At 38.0% G+C, this 26,127-nt stretch overlaps 2 protein-coding genes across 6 annotated transcripts in view; one reads left to right on the forward strand and one right to left on the reverse strand.

The window, feature by feature from the left end:
- On the reverse strand, positions 1-25,391 carry ZNF146 (zinc finger protein 146). Of its 2 annotated transcripts, none has more exons than XM_008712187.2 (3): positions 25,120-25,391; positions 14,189-14,423; positions 1-3,027 (listed from the first exon to the last, which is right to left on the reverse strand). In XM_008712187.2, the coding sequence occupies exon 3, from the start codon at positions 2,275-2,277 to the stop codon at positions 1,399-1,401; it is 879 nt and encodes a 292-aa protein (XP_008710409.1). In that variant the 5' UTR covers positions 2,278-3,027; positions 14,189-14,423; positions 25,120-25,391; the 3' UTR covers positions 1-1,398. The 2 variants fall into 2 exon arrangements, with proteins under 2 accessions (XP_008710409.1, XP_008710408.1); XM_008712186.2 differs by having other exon boundaries at positions 24,945-25,391.
- The window catches only part of ZNF565 (zinc finger protein 565), a 35,680-nt gene continuing 34,942 nt past the window's right edge, over positions 25,390-26,127 (forward strand). For all 4 annotated transcript variants that reach the window (XM_040632823.1, XM_008712183.2, XM_008712184.2 and 1 more), the window contains exon 1: positions 25,390-25,507. The gene's annotated coding sequence lies outside the window, so the exon portion shown is untranslated. The remainder of the gene's footprint in view (positions 25,508-26,127) is intronic.

Consider the following 26,127-nt stretch of genomic DNA (forward strand, 5'->3'; position numbering starts at 1 on the left):
TTATGCTGTCATTTTTAATTTTAATAAAATAGATAATTTCATATTACATAGAGAGCAAGTCCATCCACTCATCATTGATAAAATTTTAGAAATATTTTCTATAAAAAGTTTAGTACTTGATTGGGAATGAATCCATTAGAACATGATTTCTATAGGTACAGTGTTCCCATCCTCACCCCCATTTTTATTAATTTTGAGAAAATTTAAAAATACAGAAAAGTACAAAAAATAAGACAAGATATCCATATGCCACAATCCAGAATTATCCAGTATTTTGATATATTTACTTGCAGTCTTTTTACTTTTTAAGAGAAACGGATGTTTATATATAAAACTGAAGTCCCCTTTAAACAGTCCCCATCCCATCCCTCCCACACTCATCCCCTTCCCTTCTCCACTCTTCACAAGCAACCACTATTAAGAGTTTGGTCTTATCTTCCAATCCATTTCAAAAACATTTTAAAAACATACATACATACATGTATCCATTACCGATACATAGTACTGAATTCTGTGAGAAAAATTTTAATTTACAAAAATGTCATTGTAATATATGTGTTATTCTGCAACTTCATTTTCCCCCTTCAACATGATTTTTGAGATCTTTCTCTGTAATACATGTAGATCTCATTTGTTAAATTTTACAGATATACAGTATTTCATCATATGTATTTTCCATTTTGTTCCCGATGGGCATTTAAGTTGTTTCCAACTCATGGCTACTACAAATCATGCCACAGTAAATAGACTGGTATGTATTTCCTAAGCATACAAACTCAGAGTTGCTAGGTATTCTTGAACTTGTTAAGGAATGTTTCCCAACTCCCAAGGTCATAACCATTTCAGTATATAGCTTCTTCATATTCCTGTTTTCTCCTCTTGGATCTTACCTCAGTGTATAGTTCATGGTTTGTTTTTTCCTTGGAGAACAGATTACCTCCAAATCAGTTTACACAGTCTCATTATCTTCTCACCTCCTATTGCCATTTCTATCATATTCTAAATTCTAATAAATGCATAGGTGTTTCCAGAATCTCTTCTGTTCTGCTAAATCAATACAGAAGTCTCTTCCTTTCCAATACTTACAACTTATTTATTACATTGGTGAAAATCTCCAGATTTATGCAGACAGCAATAAGAAGCATGTTTCCCATTCTCGATTTTAGTGGAAATGCATCTAAAGTTTCAGCATTACCCGCACCATCAGTTTTGTTGGGTGCAGGATTTTTATCATATAAATGTCTTTCTCTTCAGTATAAATTTTCTGGTGTCCAATAAGTTTTTCGCTTTTGTTTTCCTCATTTGTGATACTTTCCTTCAGCATGGTTATTCCTGATGTGCTACGATGCTTAAATTCCTGATGAACGCTTTTCAATTTTTAAGACATTTACAGGGGTTTTAATGAGTATGAATTTTCTGATGTCTAATGTGGTGTGACTTCTGGCTAAAAGCTTTCCCACATTCACTACATTGATAAGGCTTCTTACCTGTGTGTATTCTCAAATGCAGAGCAAGGGTTGAGAACTGAGAGAAAGCTTTCCCACATTCATTACAACCATAGGGTTTCTCACCTGTATGGCTTCTCACATGCACTGTAAGAGATGAACTTTGAGAGAAGGCTTTTCCACATACATTGCATTCATAAGGTTTATCACCTGAATGAATTCTCACATGTACAATAAGTGATGTTCGTTGAGAGAAGGCTTTTCCACATTCATTACATTCATAGGGTTTCTCTCCAGTGTGAATGTTTTGATGTTTTATGAGGTACTTCTTCTGGCCAAAAGCTGTTCCACATTCACTACATTTAAAGGGTTTCTCTCCAATATGAATTTTTTCATGCTCAGTAAGGTTAGACTTGCCACTGAAGGTTTTTCCACATTCCTTACATACAAAAGGCTTCTCTCCCGTGTGAGTTCTCTGGTGTCTGATGAGGTTTGACTTCTGAATGAAAGCTTTCCCACAATCCTTACACTCAAAAGGTTTCTCTCCAGTGTGAATTTTCTGATGGGTAAGGAGGTTTTCCTTCTGGCTGAAGGATTTTCCACATTCATTACATTCAAAAAGCTTCTCTCCAGTATGGGTGTTCTGATGTTTAATGACATACTGCTTTTGGCTAAAGGCTTTTCCACATTCATTACATTCAAAAGGTTTCTCTCTATTATGAAAATGCTCATGCTCGGTGAGATTTGATTTGTGGCTGAAGACTTTCCCACATACCTTACAGGCAAAGGGGTTTTCCCCACTACAAATTCTCTGCTGACTGAGGTGTGACATCTGAATGGAAGCTTTCCCACATTCACAAGGTTTCTCTCCAGTATGAATTTTTTGATGAATGAGGATTTACTTTTGGCTGAAGGTATTTCCACATTTCTTACATTTGAAGGTGTGTGTGTATGACCTTTCAAATGTAAACTAAGGGATAAAATTCAAGAGAAAATTTTATCATACACAGTACATTACAAGCTTTCTCTCCAAGTATATATCTTCTAATGCTCAGTGGGGTTTTGTTATATTCACTGGTTTCTCTCCAGCAAAAATTTTCTTCTGCTCAATGAGATCTGTCATCTACCTAAAGGCTCCTCAGTATTCCTCAGAAGAACAGGGTTTCTCTCCAGCCTGACTTCTGCATTTAATGAAGCGTGACATGTGAGTGGAAGTTTTCCCACATTCAGTAAATTCATAGGGTTTCTCTCAAGTATGAATGCTCTGGTTCAAACTGTTTTAACTGAAGGCATTTCCACACTGATTTACACTTAAAGGGGGTAATTACCATAAAGAATAAGTTGTGGCAGGATTTCCAAACTAAATTAAATTGATGATGCCTTCCTACGCAACTTCTCTCATGATTTAAATTGAAAAAGGTGTTGCCCTTAGAAGATATAGTGTCTGAGATCAGAGGAAGTATTTTTCCAATTTTCTTATATTCACTACTTTTTTTTTTCTCAGTCTTTACTGGAGATGGATGCAACCTGCTTCCCAAGTCTTGTTGCCTCTCTATCTGCTCATCATCTTCTCAGGCTTCTTCTAAAATGGAGTACAAAGAATCATCATTTAAAGGCGTTAACGTATGAATTGCTTAGTACTGTGGCTGACAAATGGTAAGCACTTGATTATGTTAGCTTTATGTTATCATTATTTATGAATTTCCCCATTATTAGTAATAAAATTTTGGATTGTGCTTTTGGGATGAACTCTGAAAGCCCACCTCATAGTATGAAAAAGTCATCATGACCAACGTCACCAAATAACTTTTGAGAAGGAAACTCTTGTGGAGGATATCTGCATAGGAAATTAACATTCATGGGCACACAAAGCTTAAGGATTACTCTTGAAAAATAACCTTTCCCGGGGCGCCTGGGTGGCACAGCGGTTGGGCATCTGCCTTTGGCTCAGGGCGTGATCCCGGCATTGTGGGATCGAGCCCCACATCAGGCTCCTATGCTATGGGCCTGCTTCTTCCTCTCCCACTCCCCCTGCTTGTGTTCCCTCTCTCGCTGGCTGTCTCTATCTCTGTCAAATAAATAAATAAATAAAATCTTTAAAAAAAAAAAAAAGAAAGAAAAGAAAAATAACCTTTCCCGTTTCTTAGTTCAGCAAATAAATGTAATAAACAACAAGGAATTAACAAAGATAAAAAGATGACATAAAATTGAGAAAGTCTCCCGGAATGTCTAAGTAAAAGAAAGGAATTAACCAACAACTGCTTCCTTCTAAAACCCCATTAAAAAGACAAGAAAAGGGAAAATAGTACAAGCTCAGAAGAAAAAATGGGTATGACTAGAGACTTCAATACACAGAGACATTAACAAATTTTCTGATAACAAAAGAGCACACAAAGATTTTCAACACAGCAGAGCTGAGGAAGTTTATGTATGTAAAGATACTGCAGAAGATGCCAGTGTCAAACCAATTTATGCCACAAAATATCAGAAAGACTAACAAAATGGAGGGAATCAAGTACCTCAAAAGAAGGAATGGTAGGTAGAAGGATGATAGCTGAAAAAAAGATTATATAAGGTGCAGTTAGAGCACTACCCTCCCAATAGGACCACTCCTTTGTATGAAATGGAAATTATTCTTTGCAGAAATTTTATCAGAGAAAATCCACACTCAGGGACATCCAATAAGAGATGACAAGAGAGGGGCGCCTGGGTTGCGCAGTCGTTAAGCATCTGCCTTCAGCTCAGGGCGTGATCCCAGGGTCCTGGGATTAAGCCCCATGTTGGACTCCTCCACTGGGACCCTGCTTCTTCTTCTCCCACTCCCCCTGCTTGTGTTCCCTCTCTCGCTGGCTGTCTCTCTCCGTCAAATGAATAAATAAAATCTTTAAAAAAAAAAAAAGATGACAAGGGAGATGTGCTACACTGAAATCAATGGGATTAAATCTATATATAATATGGTAAGACTTCCAGGATAGTCTGTAGCTCATGTCAAAACAGGCTAACCATCAGGTATATATACCTGTAAGCAGGGTATGAAAGGCTCCTTCTCTGAAGAACCTGAAAAGCCTATGAAAAACTTCAGTAGGATACATACCCCTCCAAGATGATATCTGTCACCCGTACTCATTTTGGGGTGGGGGCAAAACAAAGGACCTGGCCACACCAAGGTTTGTGTGAGTAAAGCAGTATAATCATTCTGTGGAGACCCTGGTCCATAAGGCATTTTTCCTTTTTTTAAAAAAGATTTTATTTTTAAGTAATCTCTACACCCAGCGTGGGATTTGAACTCACAACCCTGAGATCGAAAGTCACATGCCCACCAACTGAGCCAGCCAGGCACCCCATGACATTTTTTTTTTTTAAAGATTTATTGAGAGAGAGAGAACAAATGGGAGGGGTCGATGGAGAGGGAGAGAGAATCTCAAGCAGACTATCTGCTGAGCAAGGAGCCTGACAAGGGGCTCGATCTCACAACCTTGAGATCATGACCTGAGCCAAAATCAAGAGTCGGACGCTTAACCAACTGTGCCACCCAGGCAATCCCACCCCATGGCATTTTACTTTTGATTCACTGACGCCTACCAGATGACTAGAAGCAACCAGGCATGAAAGAGTTTATGATGACCTTTTAGTCAATCAGTCTTAAATATGACTGCAGCCAATACTTCACACACATTTGAGAAACTCCTACTAGTAAGAAAGACAGATCAACATCAAAAGAAAACTTAAGGAAGTCTGAGGAATATAGGTAAGGAACAGTAAACAGCAACAAAACCTAAAACCAATCAGACAGAAGATATTTTATTAGTGAAACAACATGGTTCTGTAAGCAAAAAACAAAAAGTAATCTGAAATTAAGATGGGGAGTGGGAAGGTAGACTGTATTATCATTCACTAATAACAGGGTCATCTTCCTGCAGTAGGATTATAGTACTTCACCCTAGCGAACTCAGACATGGCCAGCCGCCCTGTTTGGCCAATGAAATATAAGCACAAGTGACAAGTATCTCCCAGAAGAACCTTTAAGATGACAAATTCAGGGGCACTTGGCTGGCACAACTGGTGGAGCATGAGACTCTTGATCTCGGGGTTGTGAGTATGAGCCCCATGTTGGGTCTACGTAGAGATTACTTAAAAATAGGGGCACCAGGTGGCTCAGTCAGTTAAGTGTTTGCCTTTGGCTCAGGTCATGATCCCAGGGTCCTCGGATCGAGCCCCATGTTGGACTCCCCGCCCGGCAGGGAGTCTGCTTCTCCCACTCCCTCTATCCCTGCTCATGCTCTCTCTCGCTCACTCTCAAACAAATAAAATCTTTAAAAAATAAATAAATAAAAATACGGGGTGCCAGAACTAACCATATGATCCAGCAATTTCACTTCTGGTTATATATATCCAAAGAAAATAAAAACATTAAGTCAAAAAGATATATGTGCCCCATGTTCACTGCAGCATTATTTACAACAGCCGAGATACAGAAACAATCTAAATGTCCATCAACAGATGAACGAATAGAGAAATATGGTACATACATACAATGGAACATTATTCAGCCATAAAAAAGAACGAAACCTTGCTATTTGTGACAAGAATGGAACTTGAGGGTATTACAGTTAAGTGAAAGCAGTCAGTCAGAGAAAGATAAATAATGTATGATCTCATTATATGTGGAATCTTAAACAACAAATCAAGCTCATAGATAGGGAACATACTGATGGTTGCCAGAGGTGGGGGAGGGGTGTGGGCAAAATGGGTGAAAGGGGTCAAAGGTACAATTTCCAGTTATAAAATAAGTCATGGGGATGTAATGTACAGCATGGGAACTACAGTCAGTAATACTATACTGCATATTTGAAAGCTGCTAAGAGAGTAGTTCTTAAATGTTCTCATCGTAAGAAAAAAAGTTCTTTATGTGTGTTGACAGATGCTAACTAGAGTTACTGTGGTGATTTTTTAATAATATATACAAACATCAATTATGTTGCAGCAGGTGGGGGGATGGGGTAATTGGGTGATGGGCATTTAGGAGGGCACCTGATGTAATGAGCACTGGGTGTTATTTGCAACTGATGAATCACTAAATTCTACCCCTGAAACTAATAATATACTATATGTTAACTAATTTGAATTTAAATAAAATCTTAGGAAAAAAGATGTACATCTTTTTTGTACATCTGAAACTAATATATTTTAAGTAAATTATACCTCAATAAATTTTTTAAAAGACAAATTCAGAGCATAAATCAAGGTACATATTAGCTAAGTGAAGCAAGTTCCAGAAAACAAAAGGAGAAAACTGATTAGAGGAAATTGTCAAAGAAAAACAAAAAAAAACCTTCCTCTCCTGTAAGACATGAATCTCTAAACTTAAAAGGCACACTTAATACCTTGCATGATGAATAAAAGATGCATACCTCCACATATCACCATGACATTTCAAAAGAAAAAATCAAGAGGCCATAAAAAAACCCTACTATATGTGTATATGTGTGTGTGTGTATAACCCAACTACACGTTGATATGTATCACCCAAAGGAATAGGAATCAGAATGACATCAAATTTCTCAACAGAAACACGAGAAGCTAGCAGACAAAATTCTGAGGGAAAATTCTAAGCTTAGCCTACCAATCTAATGGGACAAAGGCATTTTTCAGATATGCAAATGTTAAATTTCATCTCAATGCACCTTTCCTCTCAGGATGCTACTAGATGAGCTCCACCAAATTACTAGATAGAGAAGGTGATACAGAATCCAAGAAAGAGGGTATATGACATAGGGAAAACAAATGAAAAAAAAAAGTCATTGATAATGTTGATGAAAAAGAGCTAACTATCAGGTCAAAGTACAGCCAGTTCCGACTGGAGTAGGAGGACAAAAATTCTACAGGTAAATCTTCACAGGAAAAAAAATGGAAAGAAGTTTCCCAATGCATTTGACCATGTGGAAACTAGTATTTAACGGGCTTTTAACTATTTTAAGGTATCCAAGGGAGTCTGTGCTAAACACAGAAAGCCAAGCAAACAAAAGTATGAGAAATACAAATTCCATGAAAGAAAAGAAGTATAATAATAAATAAAATTCTATATATCTACACATATACTTCTGTTGTACATGAAAAGATAATAGTTGTCTCAAAAAGATGTCTTAAATCATTTAAGTTGTGAACTAAACTAGTCACTTTTTTTAATGGAGCACCATTAATTTACTTCAATAAATTAGTAAGTGACTGCCTTACAAATTATGGTTATTCAGACTTGGATATTATTTGGCAGGTACTTTCTTGAGACAGAACAAAGTGAGAATCATCAGATTTTATCTAAGAAAACAAAAAAATATAAAGCTTCAAATTCCATATTACAGCTAATCTTAAAAAAATTATGTATCAGGTGTTAGTGTAGTACCAAAGAATATCCACAATTATCTGAAAAGGCTATTGAAATATTTCTCCCTTTCTAACTACATCTGTGTGAAGCCACAATTTTTTCATATACTTCAACCAAAATAACATGTTACAGCAGCAGAAATGAGAAATCTAGCTGTCTTCTATTAAACCAGACATTAAAGATACTTACAGATATAACAAACATTCTCTCTCTTCTGACTAAACCTTTTTCATCCTGGAAAATTATTTTTATTTAGAAGATCTGGTTATTTGTTTGTCAGAGAGAGACAGAGAGAAAAGGATAGAGAGCAAGAATGGGGGAGCGGCAGGCAGAGGAAGAAGCAGGCTCCCCACTGAGCAAGGAGCCTGATGCGGGACTTGATCTCAGGGATCAAGACCCGAGCCGAAGGCAGACGCTTAACCAACTGAGCCACCCAGGTGTCCCTGGAAAATTATTTTTATTAAGAAATATAATTTAGGTTTACAAGTAATAGGATTATTTTTTTTTTTAATAAGTACACTTTTAAAAGTTTCTCAATTTTACTTTTAAATAAAGTAAATATCACTGAAGTCCACATAAAACAAAATGTCCTCATGTTTGCTTATATATTCCACTGTGGTAAAACCCATATAATACAAAATTTACCATTAACTATTTTTTTAAAAAAGCCAAACAGGCGCCCCTACTATTAACTAATTTTCTAATTTTTTGAAGTTGAGGTACAATTGACATAACATTATGCATTCTTTAGGTTCGGGTGTACAATCATTATGATTCGATATTTGTATATCCTGCAAAATGATCACAGTAAGTCTAGTTATCATCTGTCACCATACATACAGATCTCTTTCTTGTTATGAAAACTTTTAAAATCCAGGTGGTCCTCAAGTTTTAAGAATGTAAAGGTGATTGCTAATGGGTACCAGGTTTCCTTTTGTGGCAATGAAAATGTTCTGGAATTAGTGGTGATGGTTGTACAATTTGTGAATATACTAAAAACCACTGAATTGTACACTCTAAAAGGATGCATTTTATGTTATGTGAATTATATCTCAATAAAACTGTCATTAAAAAAAAAAACCCAAAGGTGAAAGTCTGAGAACTGATACTCAAAACATTTCTCACTACTCATTCAACAAGTACCTTTTTCTTTCCTTACTTCATGTCTGGCACACTTCTAAGTTCTAGGGATAAACAGTATTGACCAAAACTGACAAAATTCCCTGTCCTCATTAAGATTACACTCTAGTGGACAGATAAATAAAGGAGAAGGTTTGTTAAAAAGCTATGACTGCTATGGAAAAAAAGAGAAGGGTAGAGTTTTAATTTCAGATAGAGTGGCCTCTGAGAAGGCAAGATTTGAGAAATGAAAGAAGAAAGATATCCTTACAGGTATCTGGAGGAAGAGCATTCTGAACAGAATTTAAAGAAATTCACTAGCCTTGAGGAAGAGCCTGTCAAGCATATTAATTGTACAATGAATCATAATTATGCATATTATGTTCCTCATGTCCTTCTTTGACTTAGCGTGACCCCTCCTGTTTTTTGACCATCTTAGAATCTACAGAACCTTCTGAGAGCAGCTCCAATAACATGCTCCTAAAAAAATTTCTCCAATCTTGTCTTAGTTATGAACATCTTTCCCTGAACTTCTAATTACAATCAGATTCACTTTTTCTAAAGTGTTTCACACTCAGTATCTTTAAACCAAATTTGTACATAGCTAAGTCTTAACATCCTAACTATAACCCGAGATGCTGGATTGTACTAATCGCTCTACTCTTTTCTTTGAATGGCTGACAGTAGAAATTTTTTAAATGCTAGGAGCAATATCATGAGAGAAAAGAAGGAAGAGAGAACAATTTAGATTTTAAAGACTAAAAAGACAATAACCAAATCCAAAGTCTAAATCTTGACTGGATTCTGGCATTTTAAAAAAAGTTATACTCCACGCTGGGTGTGGAGTCTACTTAATAAAAGAAATAAGAACAAATTTTTTTTTAAAGCTATAGAAAGTATTCTGGAGATAACTGAGGAAATCTAAATATGGACAAATTATTACATATTAGGGCATTACAGCTAATTCATCTAAGGAGTGAGTAATGATATTTTGGTTATGTAGAGTGATGCCATTATTTTTAGAAAATGCATACTTAATTTTTTGGAGGCGAAGTGTCATGATGTTTCAGCACATAAAAATATGCATACACAAGGACAGAGACACATAAAACAGACATGGCAAAATAATTACTGAATCTACACAGTGGGTATATGGGAGAATGCTGTACTCTTCTTTCAGTTTTTAATATTTGAAATGTTCATGGATAAAAAACTGAAAAAGAAGAATTGATCAATAACATTACTTCCACAACAATTCATAGATTAGTTAACAAGTATCTCATATTTAACCAAAACTGAAGACAGAAAGAACATGGGCCTTTTTTTCAACAGGTTATGATATAGACTCCAGATACCAAAATATAAAAGCACGTAAGAAAGAATTTACTCGGGACTTTTGAATTTCCATGAAAATGTGAAACAGGATGGTCAAAGGGGAGATCAATACAAGAGGAACATGTTTAAATGGTAAGTAGGACCTGAATAGGTAGAACATTTCATAAGCAAAAGCCAAGATTCAAAGTAGAAAATATGCTCACATTTATATTTACGGTTAATATGTCCTCTCTTGATAAGATTAAGGTATATCTTTTTATTTTATTTTATTTATTTATTTGACAGAGAGAGCACAAGCAGGGGGAATGGCAAGCAGAGAGAGAGGGAGAAGCAGACTCCCACCGAGTAAGGAGCGAGCCCAATGTGGGGCTCAATCCCAGACCCTGGGATCATGACCTGGGCTGAAGGCAGCCTATTAACCAACCAAGCCATCCAAGCGCCCCTAAGGTTTATCTTTTTAAAGGCTTGGCTGACCATATCTCAAGGATCATGAGAAAAATAATCCAGACATAGTATGAAATTGGTTTTAGGTAATCTCTCTGGACCTGAAAATAATGAGCTGAAATCTCCAATTTGGGTATTATATTAATGACTTCACTGACACAAAAGAATGAAACAAGTCAGACAGTTGTTTATCCTAGAAATAGGTAAAATTATAGTGGGTAAGACAGAAAGGCTGGAAAAATAAAAATTGATACTACAGAGTTACTTCTAACTTCAATGAGTGTTGGTCACCTGGGGTGGCTCAGTCAGTTAAGCATCCAGCTCTTGGTTTCGGCTCTAGTCATTATCTCACGGCTAGTGGGATCAAGCCCCACCTTGGGCTCCACACTGAGCATGGAGTCTGCTTCAGATTCTTTTTCCCTCTCCCTCTGCTCCTCCCTACTTGCACGCAGGCACACGCACACACACTCTCAAATAAATAAAATCTTTTTAAAAAATGAGTCTTCTCTGGGATTTAATTTATAAAGAAAAGGAGGAAAGGCAGAATGCAGTGTTCTAGGAGCCACCTCCAGTAAGAGGAAAAAGGGGAAAAAAATAAAAGCAAAAGATAAGAAAACACTTAGAAAGATAAAGCAACATCTCAGGTCATCAAGGCACCAATCAAGCAGAACTGCAGAGAATTCCTACAGGGGTGATTCACATGACATAAATAGATCCTTTCTTCTAAAATGGTAAAACAGAATATCTCTGCCCACTTTTAACATCTGTGAAGGATAAAGAAAAACAAGGAAAAAAAAGGGGGGGGGGGACTGCATTGTTGAGAAGAGTATGAAGTAGCTATAATTCTAATGTCTAATGAGGATTGCTAGCAAGCAGCTGCCATTGCTGTTTTTAGGAAGAGTTCTCAGGCACAATGCTCTCCGAAAACGTAAGGCACAGCCTCACGGGGCAAATCATCACCTCCTTGTTTTTACCAACAGAATCCAGGAATGTAGGCTGGATACAGAACACTTGGTGGACCCACCAGCATCCCTAAATGGTAGGAAAAGTAGGACTGAGCAAGGAAATACAGAGATACCATTAGTGAATAAAACGGCTTATTAGTACGGCAGAACAGAAGGTCACAACTATCTCCCTAAATTCCTGACTTGTGTATCTAACTGACCATGTGAATATGCACTTAAATGATCCGTAGACATATCACAATCAACAGGTCCAAAACAAATCTCTTGATCTAGCTCCCCAAATTCCTTAAGTCTTCCTAGCTCAGGCAATGTTAACTCATTCTCTTCTAGTTAAAACCCTGGAGTTACCAGTGTGATTCCTCTTCCTCTTTTAAACAATACAACCTAAAAAAAATAAATAAATAAAAATAAACAACACAATCTATCAGCCAATCCTGTCAGCTATTTCTTTAAAATACCTTAAGAATCTGGGGTGCTGGGTGGCTCAGTGTCTGCCTCCGGCTCAGGTCATGATCCCACGGTCCTGAGATCAAGCCCTATTATCAGGCTCCCTGCTTTTCTCTCTTTGCCCCTCCCCCTGCTCATGATCTCTCTCTTGCTTTCTCTCTCAAATAAATGAAATCTTTAAAAATAAAATAAAATAATAAAATAAAATAACTTAAGAATCTGACTTGTCACTAGCTCAACTACTACCATTTTCTTACCTAGATTACTGCAATAGCCTCTGATTAATCTCCTAGCCTTGGCCCCCTATACCTTATTTCCTATACAGCAGCCAAAATATAATTCTGATCTTATCACTCCTCTGCTCAAAACCCTTTGATGGTCTCCCAAATCACTTAGAATAAAGGCCAAAGTCTCTGATTTGGCCTGTTACCTAACCAAACCTATTGTTTTTCCCTTTTGCTCGTTCTGCGCCAGCCTACTCTGCCCTGATCAATATTTCTAAAACTGCAAGCCATAGCCTCAGGGCTTTTAGTACTTTTCGTTCCTTCTGGCTGAATGCTCTTACAACAAATACTACATACCTCACTTGCACATGCTTCAGATCTTTTTTTCAAATGTCTTCCTTTTAGTGAAACCTTTCTCTGACCAACTGATTTAAAATTACAACCGCCAACTGGCCTTCCCTATGCTGGTTTTCCTTGCTTTAATTTTTCTCCACAGCACTACCACCATCTGATAGAACATGTATTTTTACTTATTTACTCACAGCGTGTCTTCCTCAGGAAGGAATTTTTGAAAACTCTGATCAAGGACATCTCCTTAGAAACTGAAATGGTGCCTAATAATATCATTCAATAAATACTTGTCAACTATATGAATATACCGTGTTGATAGAAATGTAAATTGGTTTACTACTTTTGAGAACATGCTTATTTCTGTCAAATCTATAAATAAACATAACTGACTCAGCACTTCCACTTACGATAAATTACTACATAGCTGTATCTACATTATCTCTGCAAAGCAATATAAATAAGTAGATATGCACTTCTGTGTTCAAAAGCATACATCTGGAAACAACCTAAATGTCTATAAATAGGAGACAGGTTAAATAAAATGTGTTGGTAAGAGTCTCTCCCAGAAAACAAAAACAAAAACCAACAAAAATAACTATGGACACAATAGAATACATACTACCATTTATATGAAAAGGAAAACTAAGGGCTTACATACATGTATTTTCATATTTCCAGCACAGATATATGCTGGTTTATTCACAGATGACCTCAAGAAGGCTACATGTGAAACTCTTAAAAATGACTATATCTTTGAAAAAAATTTATAGGACTGAAGGTAAGAGGGGACTTTTTCACTGTATACCTTGATGTTCAAAAATTTTATAAGCTCATGTTATTGTATTAAAAACCAAATACAGATTCATAACATTTATATGCACACACACACACACACAGCAGAAAGGGGAACTGATTTCTAAGGCAACAACTTCTGAAAGAGGTATATGGGGATGGAAGAGAAAGGGAGGCAGGAGTTTGTTGATGTGTGATGGGGGAGAAGGTGGATAAGATGACAACAGGGAGCATGATTACAGATGTAAAAGATAATTCAGAGGCATTTCGCCACTGAAAGAATGAAAGGTGGTGGCAAGTAATAAAAAAGGAACCTGAATGTCAGAAAATATATAAAGACTTAAGACCTATAAAAGACAACGCATGAGGAAAAAAGTCTATACACAGTGGGAGGCAGGAGACTGAGGGTATCAATGAAAGAGAGAACAATCACACAGAGGCAGTACAAATAAAGTGTGAAGTGCTGACATCCAGAATGGAGATAAGAAGGGCATCTAAAAAATCTGATTAAATAATACAATACTGAAGCAGAAAAAATGATGACTATAAATGTAATTCAGGTATCTAAAGAATTCATACCAAGTAAATACTCCCAAGTGTAGGGCCTGTAAGAAAATATCCTTGAGTATTTCAAAGGTGTCAATGCTGCCTGAACAACTGTGACCTGCCCTACCATTCACTCACCTGAACAAATTTCCTTTCCACTTCGTTCTTCACCATCCACAGTATCTTCTTATTCCAACGGAGGATCACATACAGTTTGGTCAGTTTATAACCTGCTTTTGGGGAAATGACACAGCACTAAAATGTTAATGCTGGGGACCAAAGTACCATCCTAGAACTCAGGCTGAGCCCTGGGGCCTCCAGGCCTTCTGAATGATGAGGAAGGTGCAGTTTCCAGGTGCACAAGGAAGCAGCCCTGTGAAAAAGAACGAAGTAATGACCTTTTGCCTTAGAGATTAAAGCACACACAATTATAATAAGCAAAGGGACTAAGATGATCTGAAACCTGAATTTCAGAGCCATGCTCATTAAACCATTTAAGTATCCACACATCCAGAAATGGGGTAAAAAAGAGAACTATTTCTCAGAATTTCACTTACATACAAAAGCTGTTCATACCTTACATGACTGGTTGCTACTGTTTTGTACCACCACATTCCTACATAGGTTCCTATTTCTACATAGGGCCCATGGCCCTTATTCCTGGGTGAATTTAATACTCATATCTATGACAATAGCAGTAGATGCCTATCAGAACTAAGTCACCAGGACACAATGTATAGGAAACTGTTCTTATAGTATTCAGGAATAAAGCTGCAAAAGGTTTTCCTGGAGTCCTAATATTTACTTTGTATTATAATCTGATTAAAACTATGCATTAGAAATGTTCTGTAAATATAAGTTCATCCATTCATTCAAAAAACACTTTTAAGGACATTATTGGGACAACTGACAAAATTTGAATATGGATTTTGCATTAAATAATAGCAATGTGTCAATGTTAAAAATTCTCTGATTTTGGTTACTGTACTATGGCTATGAAAAACAATGTCCTTGTTCTTAGAAAATTCATGCTTAAGTACTAATAAAGGAAGTATATATGCAACTCAGTCTCAAATGGTTCCAAAAAATTACACACACAAATACCTGGAAAGAGAAAAGGAAAAATAAAGCAAAAAACGAAAACGTAAATGGTAAATTTGGATAAAGGATATACAGGACTTTCTGAACTAATCCAACTTTTCTATAAAGTTGAAATCATATATTAAAAAAAAAAACCAAAATCCTAAAAACTTGAGTTACTACTTATACACATATACACTATCTACTATGTATGTTGAAAAAGCTTGGTCACCAATTTTTGTGCTGGGGTGGGGCAGAGATGGAAGGCTTAGAACATAATTTAAACAGTAATGTACACAGAAATAGGAGAGGCTGAATTGGCTGAAGACAATCTGCAGGCAAAAGGAGATCAAGTTTGATATTCTGGACACCCAATGTGTCAGGTTTCTGAGCAACATGCAGGCAGGTATATCCATTAGGTAACTGCGCATATTCATAAGGAGCTCAGAATAGGCCTAGGAAGGAAACGGGAATTTACCAGCTGTGAGAATACCAGCGCTGCTGAAAGACCTAGGTGTAATGTGACTGACTGCTTAGAGAATATACATAGTATATGAAGAAGACAGTCAAAGACAGAAACCCAGGAACACCCAACAGTCAAAGACACAAGGAAAGGTTTCAAAGGAGCATGGTGGCTGCTTAGTTTTGAATCTTTCAAGTACTTCTGAAAACTATACAAAATATCAAGACTAATGGGGGTGGTGGGTAGCCAATCCATACTCCATGATCTTTCATAAAACTAGTAGAGAGAATATGTTCACTCTAAATTATATTAAGTGTAGCCCCAAACACCCAAAATAGCAGATACCGTGCAGGAACCACAATAGTATGGTAGGTACAACAAGAACGACTACACAACGCTAAGAAGTCTTTGAAACAACAGATCTCAGAAATAATTAGCAAATATTCATTCTCAGAATGACAGCTGCAACTCAGTCTAATAATGAACAACAAAACTAGGGACCAAAAAACCCCTCCCAAACTCCATGTACCAAAGCCAGACCCGAACAATAGGCCTAAACAGGAAGTTGCAAAGAACCCTAGAAGAACTGCGAATGATTTCAGTGATTCCAAGTACTTAAAAAGCTCAGAAATCTGCAGCTAATATTTCTTTACCTAATGAGTAGGCCTCACCCTAAAGTAAACTAATAAAAGCAAGACCTAGATTAAACAGAAAAAGACTGCAGGGAAAGCAGGAATATGCCTAAAAAGTACTTGGGATTAGGGCGTCCCCAGATTTACCAACTTCTACAAGTGAACTTATCATCCGGGAAAGCAAGTACTGTGAAGAATTATGGGAAACAGGGAGATGGAGGTAGAAGTCACCTTCAACCAGGTTAGGGTCCAAAGAGCTAGAGAAGGTGAGAAACTCCTTTGCTTTAAACACTAGAAAGGGGGGGGCGCCTGGGTGGCTCAGTCATTAAGCATCTGCCTTCGGCTCAGGGCGTGATCCCAGAGTCCTGGGATCGAACCCCGTATCCGGCTCCCTGCTCCAATGGGAGCCTGCTTCTTCCTCTCCCACTCCCCCCTGCCTGTGTTCCCTCTCTTGCTGGCTGTCTCTCTCCCTGTCAAATAAATAAATAAAATCTTTAAAAAAAAAATAAACACCAGAAATTGGGATGCCTAGGTGGCTTCTGCCTTCAGCTCAGTTCAGGATCCCAGGGTCCTGGGATGGGGCCTTCATCGGGCTCCCTGCTCCATGAGCCTGCTTCTCCCTCTCCTTCTGCCTGCTGCTCCCCCTGCTTGTGCTCTCTGTCAAATAAATAAATAAAATCTTAAAAAATAAAATAAAATAAAAAAATAAACACTAGAAGAGGTACATGAGCGCTGAAGCACAGAATGCTACTATGCTTCCTTTTTCCTGGTAATGGTCTCAAAAAATTTCTCATATTTGTAAGTAAACAAAATCATTTGTCTGTGTCCATACACAGATACTACAAGAAAAACAGTGAAAGCAAACAGCACCATTTTCAAACAGCTGAGTAAACTCACGTGAAAAATATTGCCACTAAGCAAGAAAGAAATGAAAACAAAAATTTTTAGAACTTTAAGAAACAAGCAAAGCTATATAAAGAACACAATGATAAAAACAGACTCTTAACTAAAGAGAACAAACTCAGGGTGGCTGGAGGGGAGGTAGGTGGGGGAATGGGTTAAAGGGGTGATGATATTAAGGAGGGGATTTGTTGTGATGAGCACTGGGTGTTGTAAGTGATGAATCACTAAATACTACTTCTGAAACTAATATTACACTATATGTTAACTAACTGGAATTTAAATAAAAACTTGAAGCTACAAAAGAATTTAAAAAAGAATACAATGATAGAGGAACTGAGTGAAGAAAAGGTCACTCAAAAGGAGAGAATGCAAAGAAAACAAAATAATGGACATCTTGGGGCACCTGGCTAGCTCAGTTGGTAGAGCATGTGACTCCTGATTTCGAGGTTTTGAGTTCATTCCCCATGCTGGGTGTAGAGATTACTTAGAAATAAAATCTTAGGGCGCCTGGGTGGCTCAGTCATTAAGCATCTGCCTTGGCTCAGGTCATGATCCCAGCATTCTGGGATTGAGCCCCGCATCCCTGCTCAGCAGGAAGCCTGCTTCTCCCTCTCTCACTCCCCTTGCTTGTGTTCCCTCTCTCGCAGCCCCTCTGTCAAATAAATAAATAAAATCTTTTTAAAAAAATAAAATCTTAAAAAAAAAGAATGGACATCTTACTGGACATCTTATTTTGTTCTGCCTGAACTTTTTTTTTTTAAAGACTGCAGTATTAGAGTTTGGGGGGATTTTTGTTTTCATGATTTTTGTTTTCCTTTATTAATGTGATCTTTCCTCGTGTTTCATCTGAGGCACAGCAGTAGCCTCAGCCTTAAAACATTTTGTTTCTACTCACATCCCCAAAGTCGCAGGCAGCATGGGTAATGTATATATAGGTAATCATAATCTATATCTGACCACAAAAGCCAACATCTTATCCAATGCAAAAACAAACATTGGAGGAGCTTCTATTATATTCTAATAAAAATAAGGATGCCCACTGCCTCAAGTATTATATAATTATAAGCAGTAATTCAATAAGTTAAGCTGGAAATAAAATTAATTTATAGAAATCAACGACTTTCGGGACGCCTGGGTGGCGCAGTCGTTAAGGCGTCTGCCTTCGGCTCAGGGCGTGATCCCGGCGTACCGGGATCGAGTCCCACATCGGGCTCCTCCGCTGTGAGCCTGCTTCTTCCTCTCCCACTCCCCCTGCTGTGTTCCCTCTCTCGCTGGCTGTCTCTCTGTCACATAAATAAATAAAATCTTAAAAAAAAAAAAAGAAATCAACAACTTTCTCATATACCACAACAATGACTCCATTTACAAGAGCAATAGAAAAGATAAAGTGCCTAGAAATAAACTTAGTAAGAAGGTCTAAAACCTGTATGAAAAAAAAATTTAAACACTCCAGAGGACCCAAAAGGAAACTGGAACATATAAAACACATATCACGTACACGGACAATATTTAACATCATAAAGATCTAATGTCCCTTTCTCCTAAGTTATTGTATAAATTTAGCGCAATACCAATAAAAATAAGCTTTTCCCCCCTAGAGCTAGATAAGTTAACTCTAAAGTTTACACAGAAAAATAAATAAGCAAGGGGACTCCTGGGTAGCTCAGTCAGTTGAGTGTCTTACTCTTGATTTTGGCTCAGGTCATGATCTCAGGGTCCTGAGACTGGGCTCCGCACTCAGCGGGGAGTCCGCTTGGGATTCTCTACCTCCCCACCCCCTGGAAGCACGCACACGTGTGCACTCTCTCTCTCTCAAATAAATAAAATCTTGAAAAAAAAAAAAAAAAGGAAAAGAAAGAATAGCTAGGAAACTCTGAAAAGAACAAGCAATAGAGACTAGCTACACCAAAATTATAAAGCTTCAATAATAAAAAGATAAATATTGGTATATGACTACAGACTGGAAGATGGATGAGACTATGAAGTCCAGAAATAGACCAAATACATGTGATAATTTATTATATGATCAAAATGGAATTTTAAAATAGTAAACTTAAAAAACAAATAAATAAAATAGTAAACTTAAGACCTTTTAATAAATGGAGTTAGAGGAATTGGGTAGCCAATTGGAAAAAGATAAACCTGGATGCACGCCTAATATCATACACCAGAATAAACTTAAATGGACTAACATATAAATATAAAAATGAAACACTATAAAAATTATAAGATTTGAAAGTACTGGTGAAGGCTTTCTGACTATAAATGAAAAGACTGATAAAGCTAACTACATGGGGGGGGAACCCTCTGATTCAACAGAATTTGTAAAAAGAGGGGTGCTTGGTTGGCTCAGTCAGAAGAGCACGCAACTCTAATCTCCCAGCTTGTGAGTTCAATCCTCATATTGGGTGTAGACATTACTTAAAAATAAATTCTTTAAACAAATCTTAAATATAAAAAATAAAAAAAAGAAATGAACAATGTCAAAATAAATTTTTAAACTTGAAAAAAAACTGCAACTCATTTCACATAGGGCTAACTTTTCTAATGTACAGCTACTAGAAGAAAATGGGACCCCCACAGAAAAGTGAGGAAAAGGATATGAACAGACAGTTCCCAGGTAAATACACAAAGCCCTTAAACATATGGAAGATAATCAACCTCCCTCATAAGAGATGTAAATAAGACCTACACTGAGATACCAATTTTCACTTATGCCTTCGGCAAAAAATAAAATAATAACACTACACTCTAATGGTAAGGCTCTAGCAGAGAAGGTGCTCTTGTACACTGCTAGTAGAGTGTTGAGTACCTAGCTATATGGGCAATTCCACTTATGGCACTCTACTTCAGAGATACTCCTGCATAAGTCCAAAATGATGCAAGTAAAAAATTATTCATTACTGCAATTAGTAACAGCAAAAGATTGAAAACAACCCAAATGTCCAACAACAGATGTCTAACAACTGAATCAACTACGGTAAACATACACAATGGCATCTTATTTATACAGCAGTTAAAAAGCAAAGAATAATAATGATTAAAAAGACAGACCTTCAGGACACATGGAAAGAAACTATACTTGTTTGGGACAAAGAAGAATGTGATGGGGGAGGGAAGCAGTATGAGATGAGGTATCACTGTGAGATGTATTTTGTTGTTGTTGTTGTATCACATAAATATATAGTTACTTTAATTTTTTTTAATTTTTAGTTTTTTGGGGTTTTTTTAAGATTTTTAATTTTTTTAAAGTAATCTCTATATTCAATGTGGGGCTTGAACTCCCAACCCCGAGATAAAGACCTGCACGCTCTACCAACTAAGCCAGCCAGGTGCCCCCATTAGTTTTTAAATAATCAGATTCATTTCTCAAAAAGCAGTCCCTGAACTTAAAAACAAATTGAAACAAATGAACGCAACTGAATATTAACCTGAGTAACAAAGTTCCCCAAAGAAAGTTAATAAAACTTTAGAACAGAGAATTGACTATATACATCGTTAGTGGGATGCATTCTAGGGACAAAATAGCTACAAAAAAATTTTTCGTGTGATAAAGTATGTTCACGGTCACTACTAATACCGGTAATGTTACTGTGAAACCATTTTCCTTATATTGAAAGATAAAGCAAAGAAAATAAGCACGTATGTTAACATGTTTCAAAATTTTTACTATAAAATACCATTAGGAGCTAATTATTAGGTAAAAATATCATAAAATTTAAACTGAATTAGAAACACTTATATGAACTCATGATTTTTAAAAATGGATTTTCTAGCTTTATCACTAAAATGCCTTGAAACAAAATCACCCCTGCAGCAAAGAGACCATCAGTACCCAGATCTTGCGCTCTAATGACATTCTCCAATAAAAGGAACTAGAGCTCCTTGGGAGAAATGGCCAATTCCAAGTCTAAGAGGGAAGGTACAAGGTGGGCCTAGAGTGCAAGAAATTTTCAAATTAAATGGCAAGCCAAAATGAACCAGGAGTCAGCTTGGAGGAATGGCCACCAGCTAAAATTGTGGTATTATGAGTATCGGAAAGAAAACTAATTGCAGTTACGAGAACACAACTTTATAATGATGCTTACAAGTCACAAAAATTTGAAACAATTTGGGGTTCACAATCAAATAAATGTAAACAGAATTTTAAAAACTAGGAAATCATCACTTTCCAACCACTAAAGAAACTGATTTAGCCAAGGATTATTTATCAGTGTTGAAACCATCCATTAAATCAATGGGGAATGAACATTCATATGGTACCAAAATAAATCCATACAGATTTCATTTTGGTCGAAAAGGGAAAAATAAAATCACTAATGATGGACTAGTCATATTGTATGTCTCTCCTGATGTTATGCAGTTTGAAGATCATCTCTGATGTACTCTAGCCAAAAGTAAGTCACAACTGGGATTTTTAAAATACATCATCAGAGGTTCTGAATTACAACCATGAGAAAGTAACCATCACAGAAATCAAAGAACATTCTCATGAAAAAGATAACGATGGGTTTCTAAATTAGATGAATGTAACTTGAACACAAAAATCTAACTTCCTCATTCCAGTTATAAAAGGAAATGTCAAAAAAAAGTTTACACATGGAAATAAAAAAAGAACATCTATATATATCTGAATCTTTCAGATATTTCTACCAGAAATAGTAAAAATGGCTGTACTATTTCTAAGGAACTGTATTTTGCAGATAGTAATAATACTGCTATTATCACTTATCGAGTACTTACTACATACCAGGCACTATTCTTTAGAACTTAGAACTCCTTAATCTACACAACCACCCACACGGTGAATCAGATACTATTATTTTTTCTGTATTAGTAAATGAGAAACAAGCAAAGGTTTAAGTACACTAAGGTACAAAGTGGCAGAGGAAGTAGTTAACGGCAGTCTGGCTCCATGGCCTATGTCCTCCATAAAAACATAAAAAACAAAAAAAAAGAAAAAAAAACTTTAACTTTTAAATATTAAACTCATATACTTAGAAAACCAACATAAATAGTTATTTGCTGGGGCAGCTGGGTAGCTCAAGTCATGATCCCAGGGTTCTGGGATGGAGCCCCAAGTGGTGCTCCCTTCTCAGCAGGGAGTCTGCTTCTCCCTCTCCTTCTGTCCCTACCCCCACTCATGCTCTCTCTCAAATAAATAAAATCTTAAAAAAAAAAAAAAAGGTATTTGCCTTTGCCCCACCTATCCCAGTACCACTACCCCAAACAGAGATAGCCACTTGTATTAGTTTCTTGTCTATCTTTTGAGTTTCCTAATGGAAACAAATACAAACATATATTATTTCAGCCCCTTCTTACTTCAAATGAAGCGTATCATACATTTGGCATCTTGCTTTTTTCACTGAACAAAACATTTTAGAGTTATTTCAATGTCAATATACAGAAAGCTTCCTCTTCATTCTTTTGTATACCTGTGTATTATTCTGTTGTAGAGATGGACCTAATTTTATCAAACCAATCTCCTAGTGATGACTAATCTTTTCCTATACATACTAAACACTGCTGCAGCCGCGCCTGGGTGGCTCAGTTGTTAAGCGTCTGCCTTTGGCTCAGGGCATGATCCCAGAGTCCTGCGATCAAGCCCCACATCAGGCTCCTCTGCTGGGAGCCTGCTTCTTCCTCTCCCACTCCCCCTGCCTGTGTTCCCTCTCTCACTGGCTGTCTCTCTCTCCCTGTCAAATAAATAAATAAATAAAATCTTTAATAAATAAATAAATAAACAAACACTGCTGCAATAAGCAACCTCAAACTTGTATCATTTCATGCAAATGCAAGTACATTTGTAGGATTAATTTCCAGATGTGAAATAGCTGCATCAAAAAGAAAATATATTTGTAATTACAGATGTTGCCAAATTTCCCTTCAATGGCCTGCTTTATGCTAACACCATACGATTTTAATTTATGAGGATTTGTATTTTATTTTATTTTTTTTTAAAGATTTTTTTATTTATTTATTTGACAGAGACAGCCAGCGAGAGAGGGAACACAAGCAAGGGAGTGGGAGAGGAAGAAGCAGGCTCCTAGTGGAGGAGCCTGACGTGGGGCTCGATCCGAGAACGCTGGGATCACGCCCTGAGCCGAAAGCAGACGCTTAAAGACTGCGCCACCCAGGCGCCCCAGGATTTGTATTTTAAAATACGTTACCACTAGATGGATGGATCTAGAGAGTATAATGCTAAGCAAAATCAGTCAGTCAGAGAAAGACAAATACCATATGATTTCACTCCTGTGGAATTTAAGAATCAAAACAAACGAACAAAGGGGGGAAAAAAAGATACAAACGAAAAAAACGGACTCTCAACTACACGGAACAAACAGATGGTTACCAGAGGGGAGGTGGGTGGGTGGGGGGATGGGTGAAACAACTGAAAGGGATTAAGAGTACATTTGTCTTGATGAGCACTGAATAATATATAGAATTGTTAAATCACTATATTGTACACTTGAAACGTATAACACTGTATGGTAACTACACTGGAATTGAAATTTTAAAAAAATACATTAGGGCTGGGCACCGACCTGCCCACACCCCAGCTGCTTTTCTTTTTCGGAGTTTTACTGTCTATTCTAGTTTATTTTTCCATATGAAGTGCAGAATCAGCTTATCCAATTCCCCCACTACCCCCCCCAAAAACTGTAGCTACTTTTATTAGGATCACATTGAATTAATAAATTTACTTAAATCTGAACACGCTTTATGACGTCTTCCTATTGAAAAATATGGTCTATTTGATAATATCTCACGTTATGCCTCTCAGCACTAAGTTCTTTTCTAATAGTTTTGCATACTGTTTCTTTCTCATTTTTTATTGTTATTATAATCACTTTTCTTCTGTTATGTCTTCTAACTGGCTGCTGTCTATTTGAAGACTGTTGATTTGTAAATATTAAATTGGTACCCAATTACTTTAGCTCTTATTATTTAAAATTCTGTTAGGGATGACTGTGGGGATTCCTTAGAAAAAGCATCTTTGCAGACAGGAGTAACGGTCTTTATTACTTCACAAAATCCATTCAACCTGGGAACACCTCGATTCACTTAGGAGTCAGACACGTAGAATCTAGGTCAGACTAATAAATATTGCAACAACTAAATTTCCTTGAAACAATGAGAATAACCGTGCCTAACCTAGAACTCCAAACCCTTGACTCTAATCCTGGGCTTCCTGTGCTATATGACGCTGTTGCTCAAAGTGCAATGTCAATACTTAATCTAGGGCTTAACAGCAGCCCTATTAAAATACCCTGTACAGCAATTTGAGATTGTCTGAAGCTCCCCCACCAACAAAAAGTGCCTTCGAAATAGTCCCGCTTGCTTAAAAAAGAAGAAACGACGGTGATCTGCATTCTACTCCAATTAAAAGTAAATCCGTTTTTACATAAAAATTCACTTTTAAATCATTTATCACTTAGTTTTTTTCCCCCTTCAAATATTCAAATAAAAAACACTAAACGAAGATGGCACCGTTATTATCAGCACTTTCGACAAGGGAAGTGCGGCTCGGATATTATTACCTCAATGCTGGTCTCCTGAATCTCCCTCTCAGATGTAGCCATACACAATCCTGCACCCACAGTTTCTCACTCAATAATCCCAACATCCAGTCAAACTTGCGGACAAACTCAGGGTCACACACGCTCGAACCCGCCTCAGAAACCTCCACCCCCACCCCACACGTAGGCCAGAAGCTCTTAAACCCACTCCTCATCCCCGCGTCGCGCCCCAAGAGATCCAGAATCCTCCCCTCCAACCTCCCCGACCCGATGGGCCCAAGACGCCCACATCCCACCTCCTACTTTCGCGCCACGTGGACCCAGGGGCCGGACTGACCCGCGGACAAAGACCAAAATGTCCACTCGGCGCGCTGCGCCTGCGCACTCCGAGGGCGAGCGAGCACTCCCAGAAGTCTCCGCGACGCGGCCCGCACGGTCACCGTGGCCAGGCCCAGGCTGGTATTTGATTACCTTCTGTCAACAACAACGCGGCTTTTCCGGCCTTGAACTACATTTCCCTTAAGGCTTTGCTGGTCAGCACTCTGTCCCACACGAACTTGGCTGCTTCTTCCAGTGGTTATGGGGCTTTCAGGGTGAGTCGTCCTGCTTTAGAAGAAAATCAGCTCAAGCCTGGCGGGAGGTTTGGAGCAGGAGCTCCGTCTTTGAAGCTCCCCCGGGCGCAGTGTCAAACGACCAAACTCAGGCTGTGAGGTACGAGGACGCCATCTTATCTGTGTCTGGTCTGGCTCTGGACTACGTTTCCCAGAGTCCACAGTGGCCCGACGTTACGTCTTTCTTGACGTCGTGGCGAGATCGTTAGCTCCACGGGGACCCGGACGCGACCAAGGGGAGGCAGAAGGTGAGGGGTCTGGAGTCCGGGGCGGGGACGGGGCGTGTCCAGAGCCTCCGGTCTGTGAGCGCTGGCGGGAGCGGGCTGAGGATACCAGATTGTGAATGAGTCTTTGTGGCTGCGTGACCAGGTGTGGGTGACCGAGTGTGTGGTTGTGGCCACCTGTCTCCAGGGTGTAAGTCTGGTTGTGTTCGTGTAACCATGTGTGATACTGTGTGTTGGGGGTGTGGGGTCCTTTCTACCTGGGGGTGATAACTGCTGTGCCCCTGTTGTGTATGTGTTACTGTACGGCTTGTTCTTGCGGTGTGAGTGTGGTTGTGACTGTGAGACGGGTGAGGGTGTCTGCGGTTATGATTATGATTCCATGTCTCCAAGGTTAGCGTATGGTTTTGGTTGCACAATATTGTAGCCACGTGTGGTATTGTGTGCAATTGTGTGTCTGACTGTGTGGTGACAATTCGTGTGTATCCCTCTTGTGTCCCTTGGAGTGTGTCTGTGAAACGGTGGCTGTGTGTGGTGCTGTGTTTTTAAGTGTAACGTGTCTTTCTTTGCCTGTGTGAGTGTGACTGTCTCCAGAGTGAATGTTCAATTATGACTGGTTGATGTTGGGTGGGCCAGAGTGCCAGTGA

Source organism: Ursus maritimus, unplaced genomic scaffold (genome assembly GCF_017311325.1).
Source record: "Ursus maritimus isolate PB19 unplaced genomic scaffold, ASM1731132v1 scaffold_19, whole genome shotgun sequence".
Taxonomy (NCBI): Eukaryota; Metazoa; Chordata; class Mammalia; order Carnivora; family Ursidae; genus Ursus; species Ursus maritimus.

Bases quoted from the DNA above. Each gene is read 5' to 3' on its own strand.
- ZNF146 (XM_008712187.2), bottom strand. From the start codon at position 2,277: ATGTCACACCTCAGTCAGCAGAGAATTTGTAGTGGGGAAAACCCCTTT.